At 44.0% G+C, this 15,644-nt stretch overlaps 1 protein-coding gene across 3 annotated transcripts in view; it reads left to right on the top strand.

Annotated features, from left to right (window-relative positions):
- MATK (megakaryocyte-associated tyrosine kinase) overlaps nucleotides 1–10,645 on the top strand; it is a 64,351-nt gene extending 53,706 nt beyond the window's left edge. For all 3 annotated transcript variants that reach the window (XM_030218395.1, XM_030218393.1, XM_030218394.1), the window contains exons 12-13: nucleotides 6,464–6,550; nucleotides 10,039–10,645. In XM_030218395.1, the coding sequence (XP_030074255.1) occupies nucleotides 6,464–6,550; nucleotides 10,039–10,221 (270 nt within the window). In that variant the 3' untranslated portion in view covers nucleotides 10,222–10,645. The remainder of the gene's footprint in view (nucleotides 1–6,463; nucleotides 6,551–10,038) is intronic.
- Nucleotides 10,646–15,644: the final 4,999 nt, after the last annotated feature.

The following is a 15,644-nucleotide window of genomic DNA, read 5'->3' as shown; positions in this document are numbered from 1 at the left end:
TTGGTGGTACAATCTCTGATTCTAAGTAAACTAGATTATTGTAACATTGTATATTTGTCGGCTTCCAAAACAGATGTTGAGAAAAATTCAAACCATTCAAAATGTGGCAGTTCATTTGATCTTCTCTTTAAAGAAATCAGATAAAATTACACCTTATTTTGTGAAGTTACATTGGTTCCCTATTGAGACAAGGATGTTGCTGAAGATGGGATGTCTGTTATTTAAGATAACTTATGGATTGATCCCATAATATATGCTTTCTTTAGTACCTGGATGTCTCAACTCCATCTCAAATTAAACATGGCTAAAACTGAACTTCTTATTTTTCCCCCTAAACCCTCCTCCCCTCTTCCCCCATTCTCTATCTATGTTAATGGCTCTCATATCCTCCCTGTCTCTTCAGCTCATAACCTTTGAGTTATCTTCGATTCCTCTCTCTCCTTCTCTGCCCATATTCAACAAATCGCCAAAACCTGTCGCTTCTTTATCTTCTTGTACACACAAACCAGGACTTATAGCCACCAACTTCAAGAGAGTGCTGTAAAACAGTTCACACCAGTATAGTATAATAGAAATGTTTTTTATGTGTATAGAGTACCCTCAGATATTTACCACTATTACTGCAGTCAATAATGCTGCTACAAAGTGGCATAGCACTTCTTTCATCAGGTAACTCTAACAAATTTTTTGGGGAGAGCAACATATGCTTCCCAATCACCTCAGTGCTATAAAATCGCTTATCACTTTTAAAATTGTATATACTAGGTGAAAACTGTGCACTTATCTCTTAAGTTCTTGCCTCCCTGGCAGAACTATCTTGCCTTGCTGAAACATTCGTCAGTTGCCTTCCCCTGAAACCACCCGACTCCGCGGGGTTTCAATCACTTTCCTCAGGGACAAGGGTTAAGGCTGCATAATTCTTTTCTTCCTCATTCTTTTTTGTCTCAAGCAATCCACAAGACAAAGCAGGTCTTGCTTTGTCTTGTGGATTGCTTGAGAGAAAAAAGAATGAGGAAGAAAAGAATTATGCAGCCTTAACCCTTGTCCCTGAGGAAAGTGATTGAAACCCCGCGGAGTCAGGTGGTTTCAGGGGAAGGCAACTGACGAATGTTTCAGCAAGGCAAGATAGTTCTGCCAGGGAGGCAAGAACTTAAGAGATAAGTGCACAGTTTTCACCTAGTATATACAATTTTAAAAGTGATAAGCGATTTTATAGCACTGAGGTGATTGGGAAGCATATAAAATGAGCATATGTTGCTCTCCCCAAAAAATTTGTTAGAGTTACCTGATGAAAGAAGTGCTATGCCACTTTGTAGCAGCATTATTGACTGCAGTAATAGTGGTAAATATCTGAGGGTACTCTATACACATAAAAAACATTTCTATTATACTATACTGGTGTGAACTGTTTTACAGCACTCTCTTGAAGTTGGTGGCTATAAGTCCTGGTTTGTGTGTACAAGTTATTGAATGTTACCAGAGACATTGATATTGTGGATTCGGCTTCTTTATCTTCAACATTAGCAAAATTCGCCCTTTCCTTTCTGAATACGCCACCAAAACCCTCATTTACACCCTTATTACTTCTCGCTTGGACTATTGCAATTTACTTCTCACTGGTCTTCCACTCAATCATCTTTCTCCTCTCCAATCTGTCCAGAATTCTGCAGCTCGACTTATTTTTCGCCAAAATCACTATGCCCACACTAGCCCACTCCTAAAAAAAAAAAAAAAACACTTCACTGGCTCCCTATCCGCTTCCATATAAAATTCAAACTCTTCTTACTGACCTTTAAATGCATCCACTCTATGACCCCTCACTACCTCTCCTCACTCATTTCTCCCTACTCTCCTCCCCGTCAACTCCACTCTCTGAACAAATCTCTCTTGTCGTCCCCCTACTCCTCCACCGCTAACTCCAGACTTCTTTCCTTTTATCTTGCAGCACCTTATGCCTGGAACCGTCTTCCTGAACCCATACGTCTAGCTCCATCTCTACCTGTTTTTAAATCTATGTTGAAAGCTCACCTTTTCACTACTGCCTTTGGCCCCTAACCGTTACTCATTTGCCCTCCTCCTTCCCTGTTCCTCTTTACCCTGTAATTCCCTTGCCCATAATGTCTTGTCTGTCTGTTTTACTTAGATTGTAAGCTCTTTGAGCAGGGACTGTCTCTCTATGTCAAGTGTTCAGCGCTGCGTGCGGCTGGTAGCGCTATACAAATGTTATTAGTAGTAGTACACTACTCGATCATTGAACAATTTTATAATACCCAAATTTCATCTCTATTTATCTTTCCTAGTCCTCGGGGATCACCTCTAAGAAAATATTCACTTGCCTATTTGCCTATCAGGTAGCTAGTTTGTGGAATTCCCTCTTTCTTAAATTAAGGAACTTGCCTACTTGCAGTCTTTTAAAGAAAGAACTGAGGACTGCTTTTAAATAAGTATGTGTTTTTGTGTTAACGCTGATTGTTTTTGTTATTTGTAACTATATGTGACCAACTTTGTCACATCCTAGATTTATTTTTCTAGCTTCTTGGTTGAGACCCACTAAACTACAATATTGGTATTAGCGGGATATGAGACCTAACTGTAACCATAGCAAACTGTAAGTTTCATGTTAAACTGTACCTGCTGTACACTGCCTTGGGTGAATCTCTTCATACAGGTAGTTAATAAATCCAAATAAATAAATTAAATAAATAAAAATGTTCATTAGGGATATTTGAAAAGCTGACTGGCTGGGGCGTGAGGGGACCGAACAGTGTGAGTACCACCAATGTAGACAATTCTTTCACCCTAAAACCAGTCCAGCCAGTCAGACAAGAAACACAGCTTAGTTCATGTCATGTATCAAAGAAATATTGACTTTTACGGAAGTATCATTTTAGCTGTTTCTATTTCTGTAGTTTTAGATATTTCTGTTCTGTTTATTTTTAAGGAAGCTTGTGATTTGCTTGACCCATGGAATAGTCTGTGGTTAGCAGATTTCTAAGTAATGGCTGAACGTTACAACATGAGTCCTGACATGACAGAGCATAAAAGGGCTGGGGATGAACCCTCAGCCTATTTCTCAAGCATTGAAAGATACCACACAGCTTCAAAAGAGACAGAAAAGAAAAGATAAACATATATTTCTTATCTCCTAACCAAATCCCATCTGTGGTGCACCCAATAGTGAACTTCTGACTCAACTGGAAGTGCGGTCTCGCCATCTATGACCCTTACCCAGGACATGGGAATCACACCTCACATTTCAATTTGATATACCGCTAAATTACAAAAATATCTAAATGGTTTACACAGTGACGATCCTAGGTCGGCTGCCTCCCAGGGCGGATCGCCGATGCGCACCCCCCCCCCCCCGGCGCAATGACACCTCCCCCAACGCCTCAAACCTGGGAGCAGCCACGCGGCTCTGGGCTCCACTGGCTCCCTGCTCCCTCTGTCCAGGAACAGGAAGTAACATGTTCTGGGGCAGAGGGAGCAGGGAACCAGCGGAGCCAACAGGTGCATGGCTGCCCTCTGTACCTCTCCATCGGCATGCACCCGGGGAGGACCGCCCCCACCGCCCCGCCCTTGGTACGCCGCTGGGTTTACAATTAAAAGGATATAAAAGAAAAAGGCAGAATATGAAAGAGAGACAACAGATGCCTCAACTTACAATGGTAATGTTAACAGCTTAATACAATAACAATTAATAATGATGGGCCCGATATTCAAAGGATTTACGCTCCTAACTTTGAGAGTTATGCTCAGGGACAGACTGACCATTCGGGCAGCTGGGCAGTGCCCAAGGGCCCAGTGCTGTTGGAGTACCCAGTACCTCCTTCCCATATGTCTGACATCTCTCACCCCTCCGTCCTCGGTTCCATCACTCCCCCTCTCTCACCCCCCCCCCCCCCCCCACACCATTTACCTCAAAAGTGCCTTTCTCCATACAGGGCCATTACTATTTGCCACTGATCAGAACCTTCTCTCTGCCATGGCCTGCCTCTTTCCGATGTAACTTATTGCTTCCACAAGGGTGGGTTGCGTCAGAGAGGTTCCAGTCAGTGGCAGACAGCCTGGGCCCTGTACAGAGAAAGGGACTTTGAGGTAAACATGAGGGGAGAGAGCCAGATCCAGGGACAGAGAGGAGAGAGGGGGAGATGTTGGCCTCAGGAGTGGGGAGAAATGTTGGACATGGGGAAGGCAGGGAGGGGGCAGAGATGGTGGAGCTGTGGAAGGGGGCAGAGATGGTGCATTGAGGGGAGGGAGAAGGAATGAGAGGGAGAGATGTTGTATCAGGGGGGAAGGGGAGGAAGATGTTAGATCTGGGGAGGGGGGAGATATGTGGGACCCAGGGGTGGGGGGAAGGAAGTGGGAACCGAGGCGGGGGGCCCAGGACCCTCATTGCCTGGAGGTCCAGATCCCTATCAATTCACCCCCTGGTTATGTTCATACATTGGCTTCTTTGAAAATTTACTAGGGCTTAGAGGTGGTCACAGGGACATAATTTGGTCTCCATCCCCACCCATCCCCAGTCCATTTTATTCCATATCCACCCCATCCCCTACTAAAAACATCTTTGTTTTTGTAGTGTTACTTCTGTGATTAGTAGCACTTGGAGAAGAATCCTTAGGTCTGGATGCACTTAGAATAATGTAGGATATATATTGACTACTTAATAAGATGCTTTTATTTTACATTTATGTATGTATTGATTGTGAGCCGCCAAGAATTTTTAGATTGTGCAGTTATAAATTTTGAAATAAATAAATCAATAAATCTTATTGTTACCGTCCCCTCACCATCCCCAGTCAATTCTTTTCCATCCCTGCAACATCTCCATTATATTGCTAACATTCCCTCACCATTTCCACAGTTATTTTTCCCCATCCCCGTACCAAATCCTTATTTAAAAGGTCTTGTAAATTCAAACAAAACATAAAGTGAGTCCTATAACTCTTAAAATTTAAGACAAAACAATAGGCATTACTTTGTTAAATATGCAAGAAAAACATATTAACATGGCATGTGAGCAAACAATCGTTTTGAACTATGTAAAAATAATAAGCCAATACAGAGCCAGAACTCAGTTCCGTCCTATGGTCTTCATTTGTTCTCCTGCAACTTAGTAACATAGTAAATGACAGCAGATAAAGACCTGAACGGTCCATCCAGTCTGCCCAATAAGATAAACTCATTTTATATGGTATGTGATACTTTATTTGTATACCCGAGTTTGATTTGTCCCTGCCTTTCTCAGGGCACAGACCGTAAAAGTCTGCCCAGCACCGTTCTTGTACTAAAAGTTCTGAAGCTAACATCGAAGCCCCTTAAAATTTACACTCCAGCCCATCCATATCTATTCAGTCATGATCAGGGTGTAGACCGTAGAAGTCTGCCCAGCACCGGTTTTGATTCCCAATTACCGGCGTCGCCACTCAATCTCCGCTAAGATTCCATAGATCCATTCCTTCTAAACAGGATTTCTTTGTTTATCCCACACAACTGAAAAGAAAGTTCTGATGATGTGCTGGAGCAGGAGTTTCAAGCTGAGATGTTAATGTTTCAGGTTTCTGAATTAAGGTGTGCATGTGGACATAACCTGATCTCCATCCCCCTCCTGTCCTCAGTCATTTAGGATTCATACCCTCCTGTCCCCATTCACTTTGGATCCATCCCCTCCCATCCCCACAGTATTAATGACTACTTTGTCACCACACCATGGATTCCCACCGATTTCTACAGGTTTCCTGTTGTCCCCATCCCCACACACACCTCTACTAGGGCTGAGTGCATAAGTTTGTACTCAAAATTTCACTAAACTCTTAAATTTAGGAGCATAAAAAGTGGCTGATAACAGGGATGGATTTAGGACGGGGGAAACAAAGTTGGGAGCTCAGCACTGGTTTTCAGTACTAGGCTCATAAATCTATGCAAACGAATGGCAGGCCTACATTTATGAGCATAACATTAAGCTCATGAATGGAGATGAATTTTCAGCTGAAACATTATGCTCCTGAATTTGGCTGAAAATAGGACACACATTTAGTAGGCTAATGTAGAAGCATAAGTTTACGAGCTCAGCATTTTCTGAATATTGGCTCTGATAGTAGTAAGATACATTAGGAGGGCGGGTAACACACTTATTCAAGTTGCTATAAGGAATTTACACTGTAACTCATAGTATTCATGAAGTCCCAAGCCATCCTTGCTATTCAGCCCCTACAGGTTTGTTTATGACTGGGCTGAGATTAGGGATCAGAGGGACCTTTGCCTTTTGTCTGAATTCAGCAGAGGGGGTCACTGTATCGACTGATGGCCTGTGAGGGTGACAGAAGACTGTGCCAGTGAGTATCCTTTGGGGCATCGGAGATACATTGCCATCACCAACCTGGGCAGCCATCTTCTCTGATCAGTCCAAACTAACATGTAGATTTTGTTTATGTATGTGTGTATGTGTGTTTCTCTGCAGAAGTTCTCAACCAAGTCAGATGTCTGGAGCTTTGGAGTGCTTCTGTGGGAAATCTTCTCCTATGGCCGTACTCCGTACCCAAAGATGGTAAGTTTCCTCTTTCTGCTCCTAGGATGGGATGGTGAAAGGGGGAGGAGGGAACACGCTGGGGAGTAGCCATGGGAGCAACTGTTTTCTGTCTTGACAACATGCAAACTGAGAGATGATACCCTAAAATCACAGGGCCCTTCTCTCTCTTGGTACATCTCAGTCTTTACCCTAGAGTGGAAACAAAGGATTTAGTCCATCTTCTGCATCATCAAAACCCTAAACAATTCACGTTCGGAGAGTTGGGAAAACACAGTGTTCAATCTTTCTCACCTCATCTGTTCTTTAGTCTCATGAGACTTCTACATTTATTTCAGATGGGTCAGGTTTATGTGAACTTTGAAATGGTCAGACATTTCTGATGGTATTGTCATAAATTTCTGAAGTCAGATGGAGGCCTCCTTCTCACAGGTGCCATAGAGGTCGATAGTCAGCTGGTGGCCGTGAGTGTGTTCAGCCGCTGCCAGAGTTATTCCTGGATACTCAATGCTGGGCCATGCTGGGTTTATGCGACTGGCTCTCTTTTATGCTGTTAAGTGCAATATTCAGCATTTAACTGCGTAAGTGCCAGCTCCACCCCTGGACTCTCCATAAAATAGCTGTCTTTGAGTTTAGCGGCCTGTGATGATATTCTTGACACTGGCACTAACCAATTAACTGGCCAGGAGCCATTTGTGGCTGGTTAAATCTCTTTGACTATCGACCTCATGTTATTTATTGAGGGGTCAATATTCAAAGGGACAGATAAGGGCAGTTCTACAGCTGGGCATCTCCCTGAGGCCACATGCAGGAGCCTATACAGTAACAGAGCCTAGGCATTTAGATTCCATTATACAATGTACCATAACCCGATATCAGTGCGCCCAAAATTTAGGCAAGCTGGCTTAAGTGCGAACCGCTAAATATAGCAGGTGTGTGTGTAACTTCCAGTATACTGTAAATTATGTGCGTGACAGCCCTGCCTATGCCCTGGCCGTGACACCCCTTTGCAAGTACATACTATCTAAATTAAGCTGGTATTTGCAGAATAGTGTCCAAGCGCCCTGCTAGCACTTTCTGCTGGATTCTATATAGCGCGCCTAGCATTCCGCCCTGAAATCCAGGCATATTCTATAACAATGTGAGTAACTTAATTGGCTTAACAAGCTTAATCAGCATTGATAACAGCACTTAACAAGCAATAATGAGCACTAATTGGCAATAGTTAGAATTTACGCACGCACCTCGCTAAGCATATTCTGTAATGAACTGCGTCTAAATTCTAATGTACGTAGTTCAAAAGGGGCATGGCTATGGGTGGGGAAATGGGCATTCCTTGAGCATTCCCAAATTTACACGTGTACTTATAGAACATGGCCCAATGTGCATAAATCTACATGTGGGAATTTACGCCATGATTTCATTGGTGTAAATGGAGGCGCATAGTTTTAGGTGCTGGGATATCAACTAAGTGTATTCCATATATTGGACCTAAATCTAGGCGCCACTTATAGAATATGCTTAGGTGGAAATGTTTACTGGGCAGATTTTTTAGGTGCCTTATACAGAATCTGGTCCTTAACAGCTATATGCACACACATATGTATTGTAATCATTTATATGGACAGGGCCAGGTTCTATATATGTTGCCTAAAAAATGAGTGCCGAAAGAAAACATGCTTAGGCGTATTCTGTAAACCGTGCTTAAAGTTAGGTGTGGTTTGCAGAATACGCCTAAATCTATCCACGCAAATAGAATTTAGGCACAGCCAATTACATCAATAAAAACCAGGCGTAAATTCCCACATCTAACTTTAGGCGTGGAGCGGGTTATTTTATAACACGGAGCATAAATTTTTGGAATGCCAACAACCCGTCTATGTGCCTCCCATAGCCACGTCCCCTCTTGGGGCCCACATGGTAGAATTTATGTGGACTACATTATAGAATATGCTTAGCGAGTAGTGTGTGTAATTTCTAATTATTGCCAATTAGTGCTGATAATTGCTTGTTACCATCCAATTATCAGCGCTGATTGGCTCGTTATTTTAATGTGAGTGCCTAGATCATAGAATTTCCCTTTAAATTTGTAAGTCTCCCATACAGGAATTGTTGGTGACACTAAGGGGTAAATTCTTTAAATGGCACCTAAAAAAATCAGTGCCAAATTCCCCCCCCCCTCCCCCCCCCCCCCCCACACTTAAGCAGTATTCTACACAGGGGCGTAGCCAGACAATAGATTTTGGGTGGGCCTAGGCAAGAAGTGGGTGGGCACCAAGTGTTCTTCCCCCATCCCACCACCACCAAAAAATATGTCATCTGGTGGGAAAATGCTTCTTTCCACCTTGGCAGTCTATAGCAGGCATGTGCTGAAAACTGAGCATGCGCAGGTGCCAGTATCGTGGAGAGTAGCATTTTCTTTACCATCAGAAGGAAGTCTCCAGCTGGCGGAGCTTGGGATCCCCACCAGCTACCGCTAAATTTGTGTTACTTTTGGGTGTGCCTGAGCCCTAAGTGGGTGGGCCCTGGCCCACCCAGGCCCACCTGTGGCTACGCCACTGATTCTACAAGCCATGCCTAAAGTTTGATGCAGTTTATAGAATACATGCTCAAGCAGAAAGTTTGCGTAAATCTAGGCACGGCCATTTGCACCAACAAAAACATGTACAAATGCCCGCGTCTAAATTTACACGCAGAGCACCATTATTCTGTAATTAGGCACATAACTCGAAGCCACGCCCCATTCCGCCCCGAAATACCCATGACTCTCCCATTTCCACGCCCACTTTTTTAGAACTTGTGTAAATTTTAAGCACGGATCCCGTGCCTAACTTTACACGCATTGTTCCCAAATTAAATCTAATTAGTACTAATAATTGCTGGTTAAAAAGCCAATTTGGGGCACAAATTGCCTTGTTATTCAATTACGTTGTGCGCACAAATCAGGAACATGCATAAATTTGCGAGTGCAATTTTTGGTGATCTATACAGAATCAAGAGGTAAGTGGATAGTGTCGCTGAAAATTCTCTGTAACCGCCACAGCTCTATCCATGAAGTACTGATGCAGTGGGAGGACGGCTGGCTCCCCAGTTCAAAGAGACATTGTCAAGTCTCGTCTTAGGGAGATAACTGTGGCCATTTCATGCAGATTAGGCCACTTTTCTTGGCCATCTGAGGCAACTGTACTGCTGGTGTAGGCTTGTAACTGTGGCCGCTTTGTATTCTCCTCTCTTTGCCCAGTCCTGGGGGAGTTTGCAATGCCACACATTCAGATCCCCTCTCTGGTTTCTTCTATCTATTAGCCTACCTTCATGTTTATCACTGTGCTCTGTGTCTGCCCCAAGCATATTTGCCTATACGTTTTGGCTGAAGTGTCAGCTCTACAGAGAAGGGACCGTCTTCTGGTATGTATCTGTATAATGCTGCATATGTCTAGAAGCACAATAGAGATGATAAGCAGTAACACTAGCATGGTGCCCCCTGACTCTGCTCTCCGTTGTCTCCTCAGTCCTTGAAGGAAGTGTGTGAGAAGATAGAGAACGGGTATCGCATGGAGGCCCCCGAACACTGTCCTCCCTACGTCTACGCCCTAATGAACAGCTGCTGGGAGACGGACCCAGGGAAGCGACCCTCCTTTAAGAAACTGAGAGAGAAGCTGGAAAAGGAGCTGAGGGCCCTGCAGGAAGGATAAGGAGAGAAACTGTGTGACTGGTGGAATATGTGTGTCATGGCCAGGGAGGCAGAGAGCAGAGTACTCCAAGAGACACACCTGGGTGACCAGTCTGGGAACACCAGCCACGCTGTGCGTGGAGATCTGGGATTTAGAAGAGATTCCCAGGACGCTTGGAAAGGTTGAAATAGTCTGTGGGCTGCTGAGCAGGGTACTCTGATTCTGCCCCTGCATTTCCTATTTATAAAACTCACATTAAACAAGGGGTGGAACAGTTCTCTCTCCCAAGAAACACTGTTTGCAAGGTCCATGTTGATCTCTATCATTGGCAGCATGTTCAACTTTGGCTTAAATAATTTGATATCAGGAGCTAACACACTAATAAATGACACTTGTGCTGTTCCAGGTTTCCCATATAGTTGGTGAAACCCTCAGCACACCTTCACTTTTTATCTGTGAGGATTTTAATTGGTTAGGCTAAAAGCCCCATCTTTATTAAGCCTAGTAACCCTTCCTGGCCTTTTTTTGTGCTGATCACAATTCCAGCGGTTGCTCCCTTCCCCTCCCACAAGCTCCACACTCTGCTCAGCCACCATTTCCCATGTTGTCTGAACATTATCCACTGGATTCTGTATAGGTTGCAAATCACAGGTCCGTACATAAACTAATTAGCTGATTAGGCAGTAATAATCAATGAGTGATGTTAATGAGCACATAATTGGCAGTAATTAGAAGTTACACATGGATTTGGCCTACACTCTATAATGTGTGCCATAACTTCAAAGGGGGTGTGGCCACGTGAGGGACCTGGGCAGGTTAGGGGCATTCCCAGAAGTTAGGCATAATGTTATAGAATACTTGCATTTGCACGCCTGTCATTATTGGGTGCAAACAGGTGTAAGGGCTCGCACCCAAAGTTAGATGCAAAATGCGCACTAATGCATTTTATAACAGTCATCCAAACTGTGCACACAAATTTAGGTGTGCTCCTGATTTGTGCATGCAATTTAATAGACTAATGAGCTAAGTAGTGCCAATAATTGGCTTTTAACAAGCAATTATTGACATTAATTAGATTTAATTATGACTTACTTGCATAAATTTAGGCACAGGATCTGCCTGATACCTGTGACCTGGATAAGCTACTGTTGGAAACAGGATATTTAGTTTGATGGACCTCTGGTCTGTTCCAGTAACAGTGGCGTAGTCAGACAGTAAAGTTTGGGTGGGCGTATGGGCAAAATGGGTGGACAGGAAATGTCCTCTCTGTCCCCTCCTTCTGGCACCCCCCCATGTCAAATTAAAATATAAATACTTTAATTGGAAAGGATCCCCAACCCCCACCAGCTGAAGATTTCCTCCAAAGACACCCAGATCTCCCTTCTGTCCAGCTCGGCAGTCAGCTTATTATATTGCATTGCACTTGGTATCTATATACTGCAAATACCTTGCAAGCGTAGTTCAAAATGGTTTACATAAGCAGGAGATAGTACAGTCATCCAGAATTACAACTTCATTAAAATTACATCGTACATGAAATTAAAATCACAGAGCCCGATTTTCAGCCAGTGGCGGGCAGCAAGTTAAATCCAGATATTTAATGCCGGGCCGTATCCGGCAACCAGCATTGAATATCACGGTTTATTTTGGCGGTTAACTTTATAGCGGCAAAGATAGGCCTGCTATTTAAGCGGACTATTTTGACTGCTCAAGATAGCCGGTTAGGCGCTGAATATCCAAGCCTAACTGGCCGTGTCACTCGATATAGCTGGTTAGCTGGGATATTCAGCAAGAGATTACTGGTTATCTCCCACTGAATATTTGTGATTAGGTTCTTAAATGATATTTAACTTAAAAGAGTTGATCAAGGGTTGAGGGGTTGGGAGGAGGTGGATAGGGTTGCGGGGGGGAAGGCGGGGATGAGGGGAATAGGGGAAGGAGAGTATAAGAAATCAATCATTTGGAGCAACTTTAATTGTACCAATTATACTGCAGTTGTAATGTGACAGTTGTTCTGGATGCAAATAAACAAGAATTAAAAAAAAAAAAAAAAGATATTTAACCAGTCAGGAGCCATTCCTGGCTGGTTGAATACTTTTAAATATCAGGGAGATAATGTTTAAGACACAAACGTCATTTTAGTTATTTAGCCCATATTTCTGGAATAGGTATGTTTTCAAAGATCTCCTAACCAGCCTGTAGTTGGTTATTGATGTAATGTAAGATGGTAAAGTTTTCCAATCTTTTGCAGCTTGATAAGCAAAAGTGGCTTTAAGTCATCTTTCATGTTATTTTTCCTGTAGGATTGGGAAAATTAAATGGAGATCTGTCTCGTAACACATAAACTTGCTTTGCTGAGCAAAATTGAAATACATATAACAAGGGGCATTTCCAATTCCAATTTTAAACAATATACAATAACATTTAAAAATTATTCTTGCCCCTATAGGAGGCCAGTGTAGTTTAATCAGAAATGGAGTAATTCTATCACCTTTCGTCAGAGAGAAAATGAAATGTACAGCTGTATGTTGTGTAGTTTGCAATTTTTTCATTAAAAACCTAGGTCAATCAAAATAGATAATATTGTAATAGTCCATCTAGGATAGCAATAATGCTTGTACCAGCAGACAAAAATGATATTCTTTAAAAAAATGTGCGAATATGTTTTAGCTTTCTCATCAAATTAAAAGTTTTCTTTATCAGTGCATTAATATGAGGTTCCAGTGAAAGCTCGCAATCAAGTAAAATCCCTAAAATTCTGATTACAGGTGATAAAGTATAGTCAATGCCCCTTATATTCAAGATATGATCGTGATCCACAGTGCCAGGTTCTCTCCCACTAATAGAAATTTTGTTTTTTATTTATTCAATTTTAATCTAAATTGAATCATCCAATTTTCAATTAAACCAACAGTTTAGATGAGTCAACCAAAGTTAAAATAGGAATAAGTATTGTAATATCATCCGCATATATGAATAATTGAAAATTAGCATTTGCTAGAACATAGCCTAATGAATGTAAAAAGATATTGAATAAAAGTGGAGATAGTGAGAAACAGTGGCGTAGCAAGGGCGGGGTGGTGGGGACGGTCTGCCCCGGGTGCACGCTGCTGGAGGGGTGCAGAGTGCAGCCGCGCTCTGCACCCTCCAGCAGCCAAGAATGCACCCCAGGGGGGGGCTTGATACGCTGGGGAGGGGGGTGTCATTGCGCCGGGGGGGACTTGATATGCTGGGGAGGGGAGTGTCATTGCGCCGGGGGGGGGGGGGTGTGTGTCATGCTGCACCCTGGGGGATGGACGCCGCTGCACCCTGGGGGGTGCACAGCGGCGATCTGCTCCAGGTGGCAGCTGACCTAGGAACGCCACTGGTGAGGAACCTTGATGCACACCATGATATATTCCAAGACTCAGCCCAGCGATAGTTCTCACCCCCAGCATGCCCTAGTTCTGGCGCTATAAAAATATTTAAATTTTTGTAGCACCAGCATTTACCCAGCGGTAATCGGACAGTGCTATTTGCTGTCCGGTTACCTTTGGATTAGCGTGGGACCCCTTATCGTCACCTCAATGTGTGGTCATAAGTGCTCCCCCCTGAAATGCTCATGCGGCAAGTGCTTGACTTGCCGCACAGCCCCTTCTTTAAAAAAGACCAGCCTTGTATCCATTGTAGTAAAAGGGGGCCTCAGCACACGTTAAAAACATTCTGACACCAGCACAGGCACCCTTTTGCTGCAGCTTAGTAAAAGGACCCTTGAAAAAGTATTGCACATTATAACCTTGTAACAGACAAAAAAGGGGGGAGACTCGCTTAAAGCCTGTATAATACAACAATACTGTAGAAACGAGTTTATTCACACAAAATATTGTGCAGGGAAAAAATGAGAAAGAACAGAGGAAAGACCTCAGAAAAGGTGACACACAGCAAGACTGCTGTAATTGTTCAACCGGGAAAATCACCGTACCTTCTTCAATCATTGGTCTCAAAACCCCCCATCCTCCCTATGTGTGGAAATTATTTTTTCAAAGAATTTTTTAAAGATTTGCTCAATGTAATTCAACAAAGTTGTAGAGTCTCAAAAAGAAAGAAAGACCACTTAGCTGGTTGCAGCATCTAGGATAGGCATCCACACCCGACGGAGCCGTTTCACCGAGGGGCTTCTTCAGGGGATAAGGACACCGACTCCAGGCTGGCAATCGCTGCTCTAGTGGGTTTTAATTAAGACTTAATAGATCAGCCTGGAGGATAGGGGGTTTTGAGACCAATGATTGAAGAAGGTACGGTAACTTTCCCGGTTGAACAATTACAGCAGTCTTGCGGTGTGTCACCTTTTCTGAGGTCTTTCCCCTGTTCTTTCTCATTTTTTTCCCTGCACAATATTTTGTGTGAATAGACTCGTTTCTACAGCAGGGGCGTAGCCAGACCTTGGAGGGAGGAGGGCCAAAGCCCGAGGTGGGGGGCCAGAGCCCAAGGTGGGAGGGGCACTGTTTAGACCCCCCCCCCACCACTTTGGACCCCCCCCCACCGCCACAACCACAAACCCCTGCCGCCAACACCACAACTGCAAACACCCCTGCCCACCGCCACCACCTGCCTGCCCCCTGCCCCGCCACCACATCAGGTACCTTGTTTGCTGGTGGGGGTCCCCAAACCCCGCCAGCCGAAGAGTCTTCTTCAGCGCCAGTCGACTCCGGTGCCTTCGTGGTGTGATCATCTGTTTCTGACGCCTTACGTCCTGCACCGTGGATGTAGATCTGTGCAGGATTTAAGGCGTCAGAAACAGATGATCACACCACGAAGGCGCTGAAGAAGACTCTTCGGCTGGTGGGGATTGGGGACCCCCGCCAGCAAACAAGGTACCTGAGGCGGCGGCGGGGGGGGGTCAAACGTAGAGGGGGCCAGGGCGTAATCTGTGGGGGCCCATGCCCCCGTGGCCCCACGTAGCTATGCCCCTGTTCTACAGTATTGTTACATTATAACCTTGTAAATTCTATGTAGAAAACCCTTAAGCCAAACAGACCCTCTTTCTGTTATGCCTAGACTATCTAAGAGCTGCATAAAAATTTTGGGGTCCTTTTACAAAGGCGTGCTGAAAAATGGCCTGCGGTAGCGTAGAAGCGTGTTTTGGGCGTGCACAGAATCATTTTCAGCGCACCTGTAAAAAATGCCTTTTTAAAATTTTTGATGAAAATCGACGTGCAGCAACATGAAAATTGTTGGGCCTGAGACCTTACCACCAGCCATTGACCTAGTGGTAAGGTCTGATGTGGTAACCGAGTGGTAATGGCCTACACGTGTAGAATGACAATTATCGCCCGCACGCTGGAAAATAAAAATATTTTCTAGGGCGTGTAGCAGGCGCGCGTCAAAAATGAAATTACCGCAAGGGCCATGTGGTAGCCGGGCGGTAACTCAAAAGTGACACACATTGAACTCACATAGGCGCC

Source organism: Microcaecilia unicolor, chromosome 11, assembly GCF_901765095.1.
Source record: "Microcaecilia unicolor chromosome 11, aMicUni1.1, whole genome shotgun sequence".
Classification (NCBI taxonomy): domain Eukaryota; kingdom Metazoa; phylum Chordata; class Amphibia; order Gymnophiona; family Siphonopidae; genus Microcaecilia; species Microcaecilia unicolor.
The sequence above is the reverse complement of the archived record's forward strand: the minus strand, read 5'-3'. Positions and strand labels throughout refer to the sequence as shown.